The following is a 19,003-nucleotide window of genomic DNA, read 5'->3' on the forward strand; positions in this document are numbered from 1 at the left end:
TGACATTGAGGTGATCCATTGTTGATTCTCCTCTTTGGCTGGCTATTTTATTGTCGGTCTGCTGTAAAGGCAGTGCAACGCCATACGTTTCTCTAGCTTGCATGTGGATTGATTATTCCCCTGGCATCCTTTGGAGGATTGGTAATTTAGTCTGAATGAAGAAACCTATTGGAAATCTGTGAAAAAAGAAAAGAACATCATTTTAACTTTGAAACATGACACATCAAGGAATAAGGAAATATACTTAAATATGCCACCTTTATTTTCTGAAAGAGTTCATTATTGCGCACTCTTAATCTCTCATTAAAACACAGGCTACAAGTTTTTTTTCTTCTTCTCTGATCAGTTAAATTTTATGGAATAGACTCTGATGTGAAAGAAAGACGAAGTCACAGCGTTTTTTCAACAGGGAGGAGGCTTACAGGAAGGTCTCTGAGTCACAACTTATCACAGAGCGTCCAGCCTCCGGGCGCACTCCAGTCTCTGCTGTGCGCTTCGCACTTCAGAAAATGGAAAATAAAATAAACGGACGGATGAGCACTATCAGTACTCCGACCGCTGATTCTACCGACACAAGAGTAAGTGACTTGATTGAAGCTGGGTTCAGTAAAACTAAATTACCTGACGACTCACAGTCCCTAACTTGCATGTCCTCCTCCGTGCGTAATTTTGGACACACTGGCACACTGATCCACGGTATGCATCCAAGCGGCGACGGCTCAGTTTTCAAGGACTGTAACATACTCGACAGTCCACTTGCCACAAAACACTTCTATGACCGTAGCAATGAATATCTGAAGTGTGACAGTGTGCCGTGGGAAGATTTTGTAAAAGTTCAGAGAACGAATGTGGCCACATCCGAAAGTTTGCCAGGCGCAAGCGTGAGCCTCTCCTCGACAACCGGAGCCTGCAAGTTCATCAAAGACGAAAAGCAGCCTTCTGTGATCATGGACACCCCTTGTCCCAACTTTGATCCATCATCGGAGATGTCTGCCCTCGACACCTGCTGTGACACCGAAAGGAAGCAGCAGCTGGGGCTTGGAGACGGGGAGTCGACAAGCTTCAGAGCAGCCACGGCGGGTACTCGGCCGGGGCTGGAGGGATCTCCAAACTTTCTGATTGACCTGAACCAGACAGAGCAGCTGCCGGCGCTGAGCCAGGTGAGGACTGACTCCAGGTGTAGTTTGTCCGGGAAGGCTGTCGTCAACTTCGATGCTCACCCTCACGCAGCCTCGCAGCAGACCGTGTACAAGAACGAGATTCCCCGTTGGCAGATGCAGACGTCCCTGGCTGAGCCTCAGTACTGGTGCCAGTCCGCAGGGGTGACCGAGGACCCGTTCGCCCACAGCGGCTATGAGGTGATCCAGAATCAGGCCCTGTCTCAGAGGAACCCTTCACCTTTCTCTGCATACCCCGGGTAATTAGTTAATTGCCATTTACTTTGCACTCTATATACTAACTATGTGCTTATGTGACAGTTGCAGCTATGTCTCCTGCATAATGTGATGATCATTAAGAAATTAATCATAAGTGTGAGGACAGATTGCACAACATTACCTGTCTCTTGGTCGTGTTAATTGGAAAAACGAAGTCGTCTGATAAGGACTTACTTCCGCTCAGTTCTCTATATCTCGACTGTCATCTGTCTCTCAACTTGACCATTTATACAGAAAAGAGGTGAGAGTGAAAGAAAATCCCGTTTGGTCTTCTTCTGAAAGAAAAAAAAAATCATTTCCGTCAGTTTGGGGCAGCAGAAAGCCACTAAAAAATCTGTCATATATACAAACAGAAACAAACCCCTTGAATAGGCTTTGAATTCACTCAAGGGTTAAACAAGTCAGTCATTAATGTACGAGTAGACTGCATAATTGAGGTAACATTTTTTGACTCTCAAACTCAAATTTAGCCTCACAGATGAGTTCATTGAGGTACCTTTGCTTTGTTTTTTCAGGATGCCACCTCAGAGACTGTGTGTGATCTGTGGTGATGAGGCATCTGGTTGCCACTATGGAGTCTTGACCTGTGGGAGTTGTAAAGTCTTTTTTAAAAGAGCAGTTGAAGGTGAGGAAAGAAAACCTTATACCTACTTCTGGAAATGTTGAGTCATTACTTCCACTCAATTTCAAGCATCAGGTTCTAGATTTTCTTTCTTTCTTTGTTTTATTTTATTTATTTATTTATTTTTTTTGGGCACACTTTCAGTCCAACATTTTTCAGGCCACATATACAATATATTGTATTGGGATTGCTACAAAAGTGACAAACTTAAGTAACACCTGTTGCCTGTGTTCTGTTGGTGTATGTGTACTCTCATTCCCAATGTAGTACCATTATACAGTACATGTTATATAATACGTAATAGTGAATTTTTTAACTCATTAATTTTTTCTTCTGATTGGTGGGCTCTAGACAAATGGAACAAAGTTCTACGCTAGCTACGCTAACTAAAAGATGAAAAAAAGCACAGAAGGAGGGAATACAGGCTGTAGCAGAATATTAATCTGTAATATCAGCTATCACACATCCACAGTGAACGCTGTGGTACATCAAAAGGGAGTTACCGCATCAAATTTGACTGACCTTCTTTGGTAATTTTTAAAGGTCATTAGCAACAGTATCACACTGACCAGTGTTCACCGTGTTCTTCGTATTGGACTTGTTTTTCTTGTTATCTTGCAGTGTGAGATATATAAGAGCCACTATGTCTCACCACGGCCGTGTCATTCTGTCCTCACAGCCTTGCCTCCATCTCATTTTCTTCTTTAGATCACTCCTCTCTCCTCTGCTGCCTTAGTGTGGAGTAGCCATGCTAATAGTCAAGAGCCACTCAGCAGCCCTTTTTCTCATTATGTGCCTCTTCTCCTCCCTACATATTTGAAAATCAAACACTGTTAAAATTTTGTGCATTTGCCGTACCTTTTCACTCAACAGGCCATCATAGTTATCTCTGCGCTGGACGAAATGACTGCATTGTGGACAAAATCCGGAGGAAAAATTGCCCTGCATGTCGCCTCCGAAAGTGCTATCAAGCTGGGATGATGCTTGGAGGTAGCATTTAGTTGGATTTCTTTTTGCACAGAGCTAATACACCCGTATGGCAGAGATGAAACTGATAAACTATGTAGCACCAAGTCACACTTTGAAATCATCGAAGCGAATCTGCCTAAATCAAAAAGACAGTAGTGAGTTAAAATTAAACTGTAGCCTTTTTAAGGCAGAGGGATTGAACTTTTTCAAAAGCAGGTTTGAGCAACTTTACCACTCAAAGTGAGAATTTACTTGGCATAGACAGTAAAACACTTAAGCTGCGTGATTTGTTATGGGCACAAACTGTGCTTTTTGTCATCAAATCTAACCAGACCTTGCATTCATGTCACAGGCAGGAAGTTGAAGCGTTTTGGGGCCTTGAAAGCCTTGGGTCTGGCATCATCCCTGATGTTCCAGTCCCACTTGGCCATGTCCAACGACAGTCAGGCCCTGACCTCCATGTCTTGCATACCAGGCATCCGTGAGGTGCAGCTCACCCAACAGATCATCAGCATCCTGGAAAACATTGAACCAGAGGTCGTGTACTCTGGTTACGACAACTCCCAACCCGAAGCACCCCATCTTCTACTCACCAGTCTCAACAGGCTGTGTGAGAAGCAACTGCTGTGGATTGTCAAGTGGTCCAAGTCTTTGCCAGGTAACGGGCTCTCTCAGCTCAGGGTCACCAGTTGTCGCCATGGGGATCCACCGACAGGCCTTGCTGAAAGTCCCAGGCTTAAACACTGACTGAAACAGAAGGCTTTGTAATTCCATGAATACTGAATATGAGAGAAGTGGTTCCAAGTAATATAAAATAATTTGACCTGTAAACCGAGCCAAAATATTACTGGAAAATCAATGTGCTGGACCACTGGGTCTTATAGTATGTTTGGTGTGCTGATGTTTGTGGCTGATGTTATGACACAGGTTGTATCTACCATAAGAAAAATAAAAAAACAAAACACAGGGACCAGTATGCTGACAAATTAAATGTACCCTAATACAGAACTTTCTTTTGTTTCTAAGGCTTTCGTAATCTTCACATCACTGATCAGATGACCCTCATCCAGTACTCGTGGATGAACCTTATGGTGTTCTCGCTTGGGTGGCGCTCCTTTCAGAACGTCACCAGTGAATATTTATATTTCGCACCCGACCTGGTTCTTAGTCAGTAAGTAACCATCATCACACAAGCAATTTAAGTTGGCTTTTCATTCACAGTGGCAAGAGCTTTAGACATGACATAACCATTTTTGTTTTCATCTGCCAGGGAGCAAATGATGAGATCTCCAATTTACGACCTCTGTCTGGCAATACAGTTTATTCCTCAGGAATTTGCAAATCTTCAAGTTACCCGTGAGGAGTTTCTGTGCATGAAAGCCATAATACTACTCAACACAGGTAAAAGAGAGATGATGCCCTCAATCAGATTTAGGATGGTTCAGTTTATTTTCCTTATGTTGACCTTGTCTGACTTAAAAGCATTCAGTATACAGTGTTGCAGACAGAGATGTAATGCTATGATGCTATGATAGAGCTGCACAATAAAGGGAGGGTTGTACAGGGTGACTAGACCTTGACAAGATTTATGTAGCAGCTGCTATCAAGTCCTAGTTTTACACAGACTGAAAAACATTGTTTTTAATAGCAGCATGTTACTTCTAAAACAATCGTTGACCAGTGCTTCTGTTACATTTGCTGTGTTTGTGTAATTCTTCTACATTTTAAAGTACATAATTTTTGGAGAAATTATTTTTTTGAAAATATAAGTGTCCTGTCTGCTCTCAGTGCCTCTTGAGGGACTGAAAAGTCAGGCAGCATTTGAAGAGATGAGACAAAACTACATCCGGGAGCTGACCAAGGCTATCCATATGAAGGAGAAGGGCATGGTGGCCAGCTCGCAGCGATTCTACCACCTCACCAAACTGATGGATGCCATGCATGATGTAGGGCTCCCTCATAGAGCTGAGTCCAACAGCATGAATTCATGTCTCTTAATCTAACTGCTACTTTACTGAGTATAAAGGCAAACTTTAATGTCTCTTTTCTGACAGATAGTGAAGAAGGTCAACCTGTTCTGCCTGAGCACCTTCATCCAGGCAGATGCCATGAAAGTGGAGTTTCCAGAGATGATGTCAGAGGTCATTGCCTCCCAGCTTCCCAAGGTCCTGGCAGGCATGGTGAGGCCACTCTTATTCCACACCAAGTGACGATGCCAGCACAGACATCATGACTCTGTGGAGACATCTTGTGCCTGGATTATTCACCCCATTATTACAAATGTAGCTAGTCATCTGTATTTTGCCAAACTGCCTCTACTGTTCTTTATGAGGTGAACTAGAATGGACATGTTAAGTATGTTTTTTTTTTTCAAGAAGAGAAAGGCATCAGTTTATAAAGCTCTGTATAATGCTGGTGTAGCCACCCTCTCCCATCCTACAACTTGTGTACGGATGGTACTTACTAGCTGATATACAGTAGATTTTGAGAACCCCTGGAGATACAGATAGTTTTTTTTACTGACACTGTAAAAAAAAAAAAAAGAGAGAGAGAAATGAAGAGAAAAGAGAAAAAATCAAACATAAAACAAATAAAACAAACATAAATAGTCAGTGTTTCTCACCAAAAATGTATTCCTAATAAAGGAGAATTTCAGAAGGCACTGAAACCTGGCACTTAAACTAATTCAGTTATTTTAGGGTTAACAGCAGAGTGACTCAAAGCACTTGCCTCAGGGAGGAGAAACTAGGAAGGCAACTACCTTTAAAAAAAATGACTACGAACTACAAAGAACTCAGTTAGTATACATCTCTGCCAACACTGCACAATGCCTTTAATGTGTTATTTTTATAAGAGAGTAGAGATTATAAAATTTTAAATCTGAATCTGGATCTGCACAAAAATACACCACACAATGACAGATGTGAAAAAGATGCAGGTGACACATTTAATTCAAGTGACTGCAACAATTCATGAAAAAATGAAGGAAAAAAAATAGCAAAGATGTTCAAAGTATGTCATAATGTTAAGAATACTTTTTAAAAATGGAACAACATTCCGATGTGTAATCACATCTTCTTTGTCCCATGATCTCACTTTACACCAAATTCCACTTTAGTCAGTTAATATTTTTCGAGTTCCTGCTAACAAACAGGACAAATGTGACCTAAATCATAAAAAAAAAAAAATCAATCACATTAACTATGGATACGAAGGATATCAGTCAGTCTAATCCTAGAATTTTTTAGGTGAAAAACACAACCATGTCTAAAAGTAGGGACACAGAGACGCATGCATTTTACATTCAAACAGTTAATATACTTAGAGGGCACTCACTATTTTATCTTACTGTTTTATGTGTTGAATTTAGTGAGCACACTAACTGTGACAAAGAATTTGGATCACAGGTCTAATAAACCACACGTTTTATTTATAGACATGTTTATGCACCGTCAGAACACAGCAGATGATTGCAAGGAAACAAGCTTGCCATATAAAAAAGGATGCCAAATGTTACATATTCAGGATATGGTTTGTCATTTCCGTGATTTGCTCCTCCAAATTCAGACTGTTAGGGAGTATTATTCTAGCATCACTGTTCAAGGCCACTTCACATTCTTAAAGATGTAAATGGAAAAGAACATCCTGATCTTGGCAAGTGCAAGATCTCAAATACCTTCCCAGATACATTTTTTTTTAAATTTCTTTTTGCCATGAGACAAAGTCTTACTTTGGAATGACTTTTCAGTTTGTAACTGAAGAACAAAAAGGTTGTTGATTTTTTTTTTTTTTTTTCATTTAGCTTTTTCTGAAATAGTATCACTTTTAAGATAATTATAGACTTTGTATTTTGGAAATGTTGTGACAGTAATAGAAAATTAAATATTAAACAGCATATTTACTATAATATAATCTGATACATGTCTAGTTGTCATTACTAGTACACCAGTGTACCAGTGAGTACAGTACCACAACAGGCATTAAAGGTGAAGGTTCACCTCATGAACATAGCATTCATGACATCATAAAAACACATTTTTACATATGGTATATATTTGATGTGATAATTTATAGTAATAGACAGTAAAAAGAACTAAATATTTTTGATTAGCAACTACAGAAGAACTTATGAGCAATGATGTACAGTACAGTACTGTGTAGCTAACCAGAAAGTGCACTGCAGCAGTGAGCAGGTTCAGTGGTTGAACAATGATCACAGGCCATAATTATGTAAAATAAAGTAAAGGTGCAAACCCATTATGCTTTATCTAATAGATTAGATTTAAATCACAGTTTGTTCAATTACAGTTAATAGAAGATGTTTATGAAACTACATATTTCCATTAACAACTTAATGAAAGTGTTGATATACTGGGAAGTTGACAGAATAACATATTTCTCAGAATAAAACTTGTGAAATGGTATGTGATTGTTTTGTGATTCTGTAGGGCAAATACTGGGACTAAATCAGTGCAGTTGATGGGTAATATATTTACATCTAGCAATAATGTCATTATGTCATATCCTCTTAAGTTCTGAATCTCTGCAGATTCCAGAACATTTCACTATGGTCATTACAGAAAAGGAGGTACATTTTTGGACTTTGAACTTCTCGCACTGATAAAACAATTACTGCCCTACTTGATACCTGCTAAGAATGCATAAAATGCAGAAATATTGGCTACCAGCAATAATAGAAATGTTACAACAATAAACCACATCTGTATTATTGTTATTTTTCCATGGATACCATGAAAAATATGCAATGTTTACCACCTGTTAGAGGAAGACGACATAATTCTCAGGGATTAAGCCTGTTTTTCCCTCGTATGTTGCTTGGAGCCAGCCTGGTTCAACAGAGGGGTAGACTACAGGACAAAAGGAGAGAAAGAAAAACACTTAAGTCACCAAAAAAAGAGTAGCAGACTTAAGTTAGTGTAACCTGATGAGAATCAGTGAGTGTATATTTGGTTATTTTCCTGACTGACTGGATAGCAACAAAATAAATAAATTAAAAATGCTATTAGGCAAGCAAATAAATATTTATAGCAGATTGAGGAAGACTTGAGGTCAGGCTGCTCTTTCAATTCAGTCCCTACAGAGTATTTTAGCAGGCTTGAAAGCACAAACGTGTAGTATATACTGTAAAAAACAACAAGGTAAATCATTGCTGTGAAGCACCAAAATTAAGAGGAACAGCTTTAAAAATTAGCACCAAACACAATCAAGCAGAGATATGCTGAATAAGGTTGTAGAGAAAAATGGCCTGTTAATGTAGAGAGCAATAAAAGTGCTCTGCCTGCTGGTAAATGGCAGGGAGTATTTGTTGACGTTTTTGTGTTTGGCTGCTGGCTCTGCTGGCTGTGTTAACAGGGAACAGGCACTGGTGCCTTCCATCACTAGGTTACAGTGACCTGCCTGCACTGGTTGTGGGCCAAGTCATCTCTTCATGGAAAAAGCAAGAGGCAATAAAAAATCCTGGGACTGTTTGTTTTTTTTTTTAGCAATGCATATGGGGGTGTCACACAAAGAGCAAAATGATTTTATGCCTCCACATAACACTGGGAATTAGCCAAGTGCTTGCTGTGTGCTGCCAGTAGACAACAGACTGTCTGTGTACACTGTTCAGATGCCCAATCAGCACATGCAAGGAGGCACGAGTGCTGTTGTGAGCACTGCTGCAGCAAAGTATCTGTCTGCTGAAGCATAATGTTTGCCTTGTTCTGGCTCTGCTCACCATTTGAGAAGTGCGCCCCCTGGGGGAAGCTGAGCTCGTGGCTGTGCTCTGCCTCACAGGAATACATCGCCTTGGCATCCCTACGAAGACAACAAAAACAGGCAATGTCATGGCAGATTTGAAGAGATGGGAGCAGGATTAATTAGGTCAAACTGCTGTAGATGGTGTCCTGTTTTTTTACAGTACCTTCCGACTGGAACAGATTGTGGGGAAGAGGCATTTTCAAAAAGCAGTGCTCTGGCAGCAACCCTGCAATATTAAAAATGAGGAGTTCACTCCACTTGATTGTATCAGGGATAACATAAACAGTTGAAAGAGAAAATGCTTGGTAAATGATGTCATCCAAAGAAAAACATGCCCTGCTACTAGATGATTAGATTAAGTAAAATAATAGCATAATCTATTTTGATATATGTTTGTAAAATCAGTAGTGTTGCCTGAGAGAGAAATTCAAGCCTATCTGACCTTTTTTGACCAAAACAAGTCTGTCTACTTTCTCTTGGCTTTGCCAGTGTTTCTCATTGTTTAGAACAAGGTGAAAGGCGTAACGACACAGTGCGGGAGGTTTCCTTCCTCCGGGCGGACTAAGCTTCAGCATGGAACTAAACTGAGTTAAACTATATAACAGGGCTGCACTTGACCCTGCACACAACAACCTCAGAGTCAAGGGGACAACACAGCCTTGGGCAAGCTGGGTGGGTGCTATACAAGGACACTATTTGAGAGACCGTGTGACTGGCTTCTAAGATATGACAAGTCAAACAATCTATTTGTCTCGAGAGAGAGAGAGCGCGAGTGCAGACTGCTGCTGGGTCACATCAACCCCAGAACAGGCAGAGCGTAATTAAAGCCAGCTCTCCCACCATAGAGGAAAAGACATAAATCTCTTAACACATACTCATGTGATCTTAGAGACCTCTCAATGCTCAATGCTCATAAACAGACAGAGGAGGAGGCTGATGACTCAGAGGGGAGAGACAGAGAAAGGGAGGAAGACACACACACACACACACACACACACACACACACACACAACATACATACACAAACATACATATCGCTATGTACACATATATCTATGCATATATACATATATGTCAGATAATAGTGAAAAAAAGTACATTACATTTTCTCAGAGGCAAGGTAGTGGCTCTAAAACACTTGTTTTCTCAGACCAACAATCCAAAACCCAGAGTTATTAGATTTACAGTTAAAATCAGTGATTATTTGGTATTTTCACTTTACAGAAAACTATCTGCCAATTGGCTGATTGATTATTCAACTAACTGTTTTGCCACTGGGTTTTAGATGACCAATAATGACTGATACGTCCACAAGATATGATTTCATTGATGGTATTACAATGTGATTGATATCATCGTAAGAATTAGAAGCAATAATTTATACTGAGCAAAATTAGTAGCCTTTTGATAAATCATTACACTGAGCCAGGTCTTTGGTAGCCATTGCTGGCTGAGGTGTCCATCCTGCGGCGGATCACTTGTTTTGGTGGCAGGTCTGGGTGCTCAGTGGGCTTTAAACTCTCTTTGGGCTCCAGTGTTGACAGACTTTGGATAGATCCAGAACAGCTCCTGTGGCCTTAAGGGAGAGATACAAATAATAACTTCTGTCTATTTGGTAAATGACTCAACGATCCTTAAATTTGATACACTTAAACATACACTGCACCAAGTAACAAGTAATTGAGCCATGTAAATAATTTAATACGGCTATTTAAATTATGCTTAAATCAGGGGGGTGCTGTCAGTCCTTGAAATTACTGAGTCCTGGAGGAATAAGTTATGACAATAATACATTCTAGTTTATGAATTTGGTCCAGAAAATGACATTTTCATGAGGTTACTTTCCATTTCATTACTGCAAAGGAAACAAAATCAATGGACTAATGATGGGCAGGCTTGATTGATTACTTGCTGATTTTCCTACCTTCAGATATATGCAGTGATTTCAGAGAGGGAGCAGCAGAACGGTTCAGCAGGGCTGGCCTGAGGTCAGTGCGGAAGTGTGGGGCTTTTTTGGGTGCAGGAGACAGCCTGGGTGCTGTGCTGACTGAGGACAGGCTTAGAGCATCCTCTGACTCTCCATCTGTACGACCTGTGTCCTCCCTGGAGCTAGACTCTGGGCTGCTGACACATACAGTGCTCCTGGGGCCATTCGAGAGCTGTGATGGCGTTCGGCGGAGGTCCAGGAGAGACTTCTCTTTGACCTGAGCAGAGGAGGCAGTTTTGGAGGAGGCATTTTGCTCAGAGGAATGGGAGGACAGAGACTCCATGCTGCCCATCGGGGTGCTGCTTGGACTGCTGCTGAAAGTGTCACCTATGCAGGGACCAGAGAAGAGGCATACAAAGCCATCATTAAAACCTGCTGAGTAAGCAAGTGATTGTGTTTAATTTCTGGCTTAAAGAAAATTCCTTTTTCTGAAGGGATAACAATCATTCAGCTTTCAATTTAAAAATACTTAAAAACCAGCAAATATCAGCTGAATCTCAGAAATTGTGCAGATGTCTGAGAAATATTAAAGGCCACTGACAGATTTTGGCAAATTATGGTGCGATGACCTGCAGTGTTATTCACCACTTTGGTACTCACTTTCTGCATCTGCTAGGCACAGTGTTGGGGTATAGAGGCTGCGGGGCTTCCTGGGCCCTGTCGGACAGACAGATGGCCCTGCTCCTGCGAGAGCCAGGACGGCTCTGGGGTTGAGGCAGGGGCACATTGGGGTCTGGAGGCTGGTGGAAGATCTGGAGGTCCAGGCAAGAACTCTTATTACTCGACACAACTACACAATCTGTGTATTTTCAATACAGGCTGTATTTCAACTGGGTTTTTGAAGTTTGTTACCAATATTTTAAGACTTTCTATACCCAGTATATACAGGGTTGGATCAAATGATGATCTGTATCACGACATTCAAGAATTTTGTTAACCATCAGAGTTTTAGCAAAACATTTTATACCGAAGTAGCTGTGTCTTTGCATCTCTGGTTGCATTAAACAGGCTGTAAGGTGTGATACAACCAGAGGTACTGACATTCAAATCTGACAATTTGTGTCAAAAACCAAACAATAACCCACCTTGTTGAAGTTCTCGATAAGTATTTCCACCACAATATTCTGGAACTTGATGTTCATCATGGCGGCCACAGTCTCCTCTTGCGACCGCATCAGGGTTGGCCCAAAGATGACACCCAGGTTGGACACGGTCATCAGGTTGTTCTGGCTTTGTGTGGAAACACTGCAGGTAGAGGACATGGGCTTTACATACTTCTAAGTGAAAGACACTGTTCTCTGCTGATACACCCATAATGTAAATTTTTTGCCATGTAGTTTTTAACCAGTTTTTCTGACAGTTTAAGAGACACCTACAAATGCATTATGATGTCCCCAGACTCTGAAGACAATATAATCAATCACAGCAATTTTTATCGTCCCTTACAAGGCTGTGCTTTTTTAAGGCTGCAACTGATTCACTGCAGAATCACATACGTGACAAGGTGTTTTATTAGTAGCTCCAGCATTTCCTTGTTCCTCTCTGGCAGCTTATGAACCAAGGCATGGACAGCACACACTCTGTAGTTTTGGTCATCTGATTCTGAGAAAAGGCAAATGGGTATAAAATAATGAGGATGGTTGAATTGTAACACAAGAGTGGGAGTGGTGGGAAAAAAACATTAAGCTTTCACATTTAAGTTGAGGCATTATATCCAGAGGTGTAAAAATAAGCACAGATTAAACCAATTGAATTTCTCAGTTTGACATGACACAAGAGCAAAGTGATGCACATAGCATGCTACCATTTCCAGAGATGGAAAGGGTTTAATTGGTTCAATCTTTGCTCATTTCGTACTGTCAGCGCCTGGAATCAGTTCCCACAAGGCAGCCTCGTTTTAAATGACTTAATTTGAAATGTAGTTCAGTTCAGAGTCTATTCCTTTTTAAAAGGTTACATACAAATTCACAATGTTATACAAATTCAATCTGATCGAAGAATTTTCAAAATCAAGTGTGCTATCTTGTGGCACAAAAACAGTTTACATAAACAATATTTTCAATAGCAAACAGATGTGTCTGCTTCTTTAGTGATGCTCTGCCAACATAATAATAATCTCTCTTTCACTTGTATAATAATGAAAATGGAGCAGCTGGTAAAATATCTATTATAACTGTTAGTATCTTTTCATAACTTACTGACAGCCATGATAAAATCTTTGTGGAGCTTGAAGGTCATTAGCGGCTCAGAGAGACACCTGGTGAATAAAGAGAATAGTTGTCATTTATTTCCTGAGTGACATGGGTCTTTTGAATGCAGCCACCTTCCTTCCTTTGTGAGTCAGTGGCAGCACTGAATGCATGACTAACACCAGGGAGGTTTCAAAGAGACATTATGGAGGTAATGATGATTCCTGACAACTAAGGACGCACAGCTGGTGGGGCAAGCTGACCTGAGGTAATTCTTCAGACCGCTGGTGATAGTTTTGTTGTCCCATGTCTCTGGATCCAGGTCCATATCCACAGGTGCCTTGGATGCTATTGGAAACACATTTTATTTTTATGTCACCACAATGATTGAGCTGTAAACTGTCTGAAGAAACCAATATGAGCTGACATGACCTGATAGGCTGTTTAAATGAGCATTAAAAATACTGACTGCCTCCTTGTGTAAAGAGACTCAAGAGAAGAATCTGAGATAAATGTTAGTGCACAGGACTACATGTGTGGTGTCTCACAGAGAGTTTAAGAGGCTTTGATAAATAATTCAGACTTTTCCTGTTCAAATTTATGAAATGTATGCAAACAGGATTAGCTTTGGCCATCTAATAAAGTAATGACAATATAATATCAGGCCAGACGGCTGTTACTCTGTCACACCACAAGGAGGACCTCTTTCCTCACTCTATAAGTTAACATAGTTTTTGCTAAAGCTCTAGATTCAACCTGAGATGATGGTAAAAAAAAAGAAAATGTTCATACACTAGAGATTTAAAAGCTATTCAAAGAAAAAATTGTCATTAAGGCATTTAGAAATTGCAGAATTATGTCTTTGATTGTGTTGCTACATGACATGCCAGAATGTCATTAGACATATACAGTACAAAGACATTCTCCAAGGACAAAAAAAAGATATATTATTCTAAGCTTGATAAAACATGGGTGACACATGGCTCCGCTCTCTGAAGAAGTTTTCTTTTTTTTTTTTTTTTTCCCCCTCCGGATATCAAGACTACTTACAAAAGACTGTGGTCATCAGCCTCTGTACTTTGGAGTTGACCCCTCCAATTCTGTACAATCCCATTGTATTTATGCCTGCATGAAAATGAAAAAGAAATGAAAGAAGTGGAACAAGGAACAAAGACTTTCTATTTACTTAAAACTCACGCCATTGCAATGTGTTGTCATGTCCACTAATGAATGAAGCACTTTCTTATTCATATTCACTGTGGCTGTGTTCAAGTCATTCAGCAGATGAAAGCTGAGAGATTTAAATGCCTCACCTCTCATCTCCACCAGGTCAATGCATTTCCTTACAAAGTTAAATCCTGTCTCATTAAGAAACGCTGTAATACAACAAGAGAATAGGGTTGACATGTCAGTTACGGTCTGGGTTAAACACGCATCATGCAGGAATAATAAGCTCTCACAATGCTTGTGCTCTGACTAATAGGATACAACCCTTGTGCTGGAAGGCTCTGCTATGTCAGCTGAGTGGGTGTATGTCAAGTAATTGTGTTAATGAACAGACATAGCTATAGGTAACAAAGTATGTATTTGATATGTGTTTGTTGGGAATTTTAAACCAAATCTTAGAAAGCTGAATTTAAACTCAGAAAAGAGGTTTGGAGAGATAGAAACAGACACTTACTCTCTTCCTTTTTGCTTAATATGGCTGGCAGGTTGTAAATCTAGAGGAAGGTTACAAAAAGGATAATTAACCCTTGGCTTCAAACTTTAACAAAATCCCAGAAAGAGGAGAATTATTATGTTTTTTCTTTTTTCCTCCAGTGCTACTGAACTGTTCTATTATTAGCACAAGTGGATGGTGAGGTCATGGTTTCTTAAGAAGACCTTGTCTGAAGCTACCAGAAGAGGGTGCCAGTGACAAGTAGTGCAGTTCTGGTACTGTTACACTGTTAAACAAACAACTAAAAAACATCAAACCAGCCAGCACAAAATTATTATTTCAAAGACAAACAGGCAGAGTTCCTCACCGGCTCTTTGCCATCCATGGCCTCCAGCCACAGTCTTCTGTTGGACTCGGACAGTGCCTGCAGTGTCATAACGCCATGCCTGGAAAGATTTCAGAGAAAAGCTGGTCTCAGTCTGTTCTCACTGCCTTGGGGGCCCTGGATAGACCATGTTTACACTGGCCGAGACCACTATAAAAGGACTAGTGTAACTAAAATAGCTCATGTGCAAATGCTTGACATCAAACTGTGTCCTTGGTTGGCTTGGTGCTTCACATCCCACACCCAATTAAAAGCTACATGTGTTTAATATAAGAGTGATTAATTTTTTTGCACCCAACATGCATGTAGCTTTATCCTCTCTGTGTTCTACAGCACAGCAGTTCTTGTGTGTCATGTCTCACCTCACCATGTGCTACATAGATTTAAACTGTTCTAAGCATTATTGTACTGCTGTAGCTGTATTGTAGCACTGTTTCAGTTGGCATTTGAGTCTGATGATACTGGTAAACAAAAACAAACAAACAAACAAACAAAAAAACCCACACCCTGTAGTGATAGTTAGTACTAGCATGGAGCCATGTCAAGTTGAATGTGTTACAATTAATATGTGGTTTTGACCAAAGTACAAAAAAGACCCCCACATTTTTGGCCATGCAGAAAGTTTTGGATTTATTTGACCAGGTTTTCAGATATCTATTTCCGATAATGCCACCATCCCAACACAGTGGATGTGAAAGGAATTTCATTTCTGATGCTCACAACATCAAAAACATTAAAAGATTCAAAAGCAACATCTCTCTTCAGAGACAGTGACCCCATTACTCTACTACTACTACTACTATCTGTTATCACTTTTCATTAAACATACTCTCTGCTGAAGTCCCTATGCGAACAGTAGACAGGATTATCCAGAGTATTGGGGATGCACTCTGTAGAAAGACATGTTGCTGTTGATATATATATATATATATATATATTTTAAATAACATTCCTCATTGCTTTGAGGACCTTAAATGAAATACTGTTTACTGGGGTGCAGGCAGAAGTTTCAGAGCTGGATATCAAAAACTCTGGGCAAATAAATTAAAACTATCTGTATAGATAAATAAGCTTTTGGTAAATAGGGTGAACAAACCCTTTAAAAATGCGGTTCTGAGATGGTTCGCCTGATTCTGGCTGGACTATAGGTTTAACAGCAGGTTTATTATAATGAGGATGAATGGATGAGCTTGAAGCTGACTGGAGCTTGGCCCACATTGTCCTTGTGGTTGGAACAAGCACCTTGGGGGCATCGCTGTTTATGATAAATGAGTTGTCCTGCAAATAAACTGCAGTTATTGTCCACGCTCAGCAACACTCACCAAGGGTGAGGAGTGCTGGCCCTGCTGGCGCAGTGCAACAATAACACACAGTGATGAGCTAAGTCTATATTCTGAAGTACACATCACAATAATGAGCTCATATCAAGCTTTCGTAAATTACAGCTTAATCAATTCAGCCACTGTTAATCAGCATTTAAAGGTGTTTGATGTTTAAATAGAAATCAGTTATGAATCTTCGCAAAAATATTTCAAACTTCTAAAACAGAGGTAACATGGTCAATTGATTCTCAGACTTACATAAATCAATTTGAATAATTGCAGACAAGTAGAAATAATTCAACAATATTTCTGTATCTTGTAGCCCATATTGACTAAGTGGTGTCTGATTTTGTGTTAAGAAGGTAAGAAGGCAACAGTATTTCATTAGAAGGTTTGGATTTGAGATTGAGTGAATGATACAATTAGCAGAACACATGCAGCACATGCAACTGCGCTGAAAGGGCAGCACTGGTCAGTTCACATACCGGACTTTACAGAAAAACTGAAGTGGTCTGAAAAGAGTTCCACGATAGATGTCATTTCTACATTGACATGAACACAGAGAAAAGACGGAATTGGTTCAAAAATAGAGTAAATATTGATGTTGTGGACAAACAACAAATAGGAGCTTGGTAAAGAGAGGACTTGAGGAACATGCAGGACACAAACAGAGCTGAAAACATGTAAGACTGGTAAAAGGGGAGTCTTTGAAGATGTTAATCAAACCTGAACAGCTCTTGCATGTTCAAAAGCCGTGTACTCCCATGATAATCTGGGTTAATTGCCACTATCAGTTGGGTTCAATTGAACACAAAATGCCTGAGAACAAAACATCCCACATGCATTTCAATCTTAAAATATGTTAGTTGTAAAAAACAAAACCTTCTGTTTACATGTGGGTGGATTTTGCCTCAATAGACTACAGTTCACTCAGATATGGCCATGGTATCTATTAGAATTTATATATTATATATTGTAGAATATATCACGACCAAATGGAACACATAACAAACACACTGATTTGTGGATACTCAATCAGTTGTAGTGTTTGTAATTGTAATTGGTGTGTAACTGTTTTCTTCAAATACACTATCCTAACTAATGAAAACAAATGTTAACATTCTACAGGTGGTGGTGACAGCATTTCTGTGTATGTTTTCAGTCCACGTAAGTGATAAGACATTTTGGGAACATGGAGATGATTCAGACAGTCACAGACCTCTCCACCACTTCGATATCAAAGCAGAAACGCTTGTCGATGGAGTCTGTTTTCCTCCGGATGCACGACTTGAGTTTGAACATCTCTGGCTGGTTCAGCACAAGACCATTCTAAAACAAAAACACCATATACATTAATAAAAATAAACTGAGATGAAAAATAGAAATACAAATGCACTTGAGGCTTCATCTCTAACTCTGCCCTTGCAAATGCAAATGCTGAAGTCTAAAAACAGTGATATGATCATTCAATTAACATCTCCCAAAACTTTTGGATGATGGCAATTGATTTATCTAATACACAAAGCAGGAAATAACTCTAACTTGATTATTTGATCTGCATGAAGTCTCATGAAGTTTTCACTCATTTGTTGCCTGAACATTCTCTGTTAAAAGTTTATTTTCATTCCTTGAGTTCGCTTTTCTTGTTATTTGTGGATTTTGTTATCTTTGAACCATTTTTGTCCGCCTTGAGTTAACAAGTCTTTTGTTTTCTGTGCCCAATTTGCAGTTCTGTCAACTGGTTTTTTTTTTTCTCTATTTTCCCTCTGGGGTGAGACGTTCTTATAAGCCTCAAGGGGGGTTCTTTGTTTCACCCACACAGATTATACTTGTTTTTGTCTTTGTTGTGTCTTTTCACAGCGTGTCATTCAAATGTGCAACTACTATAAACTAAACAAAATAAAACTAAGCTAGGCTAAGCTAAGCTAAAGTACCTGTTTCCCAGCTGACTTATTTTCAGTGTTGCTCATGGTAAAGGTCTTGCTGCCTTTCTCATATGTGCAGTAGTGACGTGTCCAAGTGCATCCCAGAGGACCTAGGACAGCAAAATCAGAAAGAAAATAGTGAGTTGAGCCAAAACATTTTTTTTCTCTGAAACGCAGGCTTCTGGAAAGACTTCTGAAAATCAATTTGCAATTAAAGTGTGATAAATCAAAAGTTGTTTATCGCTGCTGATAAAAATCTACCATTTGTGGTGTTCCCCCCCCTTGTTTGAGAGCACATCAAAGCGAATCCGTAAACAGGATGAATTATGAGCTCTGTGTCGGAGGATCTCTTCTGCAGAGGCCTGGGAGAACTCAAGGCATGTTTATGGTGATGGATGTAAAACCATGCATTTACAACTGAAGCGCGGGAGAGAGTGTGAGAGGGCCTCGCTGGCTGGGAGCCCAGCTTGAAAGACTCACGTTTCTCCTGGACGTACAGGAAGCCTTCCATCGTCCACTGGCCTGGGGGTTTATAGTCCTGATCTGCAGACCTTATCCTCTTCATCAGCTTCTCCACTTCCTGCTTGGTGCTCACAAAGTTGTTTCGTGTCTGTGTGGAAAATGAAGGATTGTGTTATCATTGCATGTTGTGTACCAGCATTTTCTTCTTGTGATTTTTCTCATCTCAAAAATACCCTTATTTTGCCTCCAACAACAAATAAAGGAAAAATGTCAAACAACTGACAAA

General features: G+C 40.0%; 2 protein-coding genes across 3 annotated transcripts in view; one reads left to right on the forward strand and one right to left on the reverse strand.

Moving 5' to 3' along the window:
* The first annotated feature begins 188 nt into the window (after positions 1–188).
* On the forward strand, positions 189–7,451 carry pgr (progesterone receptor). 2 transcript variants are annotated; one of them, XM_018665514.2, is made up of 8 exons: positions 189–1,417; positions 1,952–2,061; positions 2,932–3,048; positions 3,380–3,685; positions 4,054–4,198; positions 4,298–4,428; positions 4,816–4,973; positions 5,082–7,451. In XM_018665514.2, exons 1-8 carry the CDS (start codon positions 510–512, stop codon positions 5,235–5,237), a joined length of 2,031 nt encoding a protein of 676 aa, XP_018521030.1. In that variant the 5' UTR covers positions 189–509; the 3' UTR covers positions 5,238–7,451. The 2 variants fall into 2 exon arrangements, with proteins under 2 accessions (XP_018521030.1, XP_018521032.1); XM_018665516.2 differs by having other exon boundaries at positions 5,086–5,228.
* Positions 6,438–19,003, reverse strand: part of LOC108876168 (rho GTPase-activating protein 42) — a 56,132-nt gene continuing 43,566 nt past the window's right edge. Inside the window, 18 exon segments of the mRNA XM_018665512.2 lie at positions 6,438–7,895; positions 8,765–8,844; positions 8,951–9,013; positions 10,207–10,363; positions 10,712–11,101; positions 11,375–11,435; positions 11,437–11,526; positions 11,860–12,019; positions 12,271–12,376; positions 12,973–13,031; positions 13,227–13,311; positions 14,014–14,088; positions 14,277–14,339; positions 14,645–14,684; positions 14,991–15,069; positions 17,550–17,659; positions 18,265–18,365; positions 18,736–18,865. Of these exon segments, the coding sequence (XP_018521028.1) occupies positions 7,807–7,895; positions 8,765–8,844; positions 8,951–9,013; positions 10,207–10,363; positions 10,712–11,101; positions 11,375–11,435; positions 11,437–11,526; positions 11,860–12,019; positions 12,271–12,376; positions 12,973–13,031; positions 13,227–13,311; positions 14,014–14,088; positions 14,277–14,339; positions 14,645–14,684; positions 14,991–15,069; positions 17,550–17,659; positions 18,265–18,365; positions 18,736–18,865 (1,938 nt within the window). The 3' untranslated portion in view covers positions 6,438–7,806.

The sequence above is a fragment of the Lates calcarifer genome, linkage group LG21 (genome assembly GCF_001640805.2).
Source record: "Lates calcarifer isolate ASB-BC8 linkage group LG21, TLL_Latcal_v3, whole genome shotgun sequence".
Taxonomy (NCBI): domain Eukaryota; kingdom Metazoa; phylum Chordata; class Actinopteri; family Centropomidae; genus Lates; species Lates calcarifer.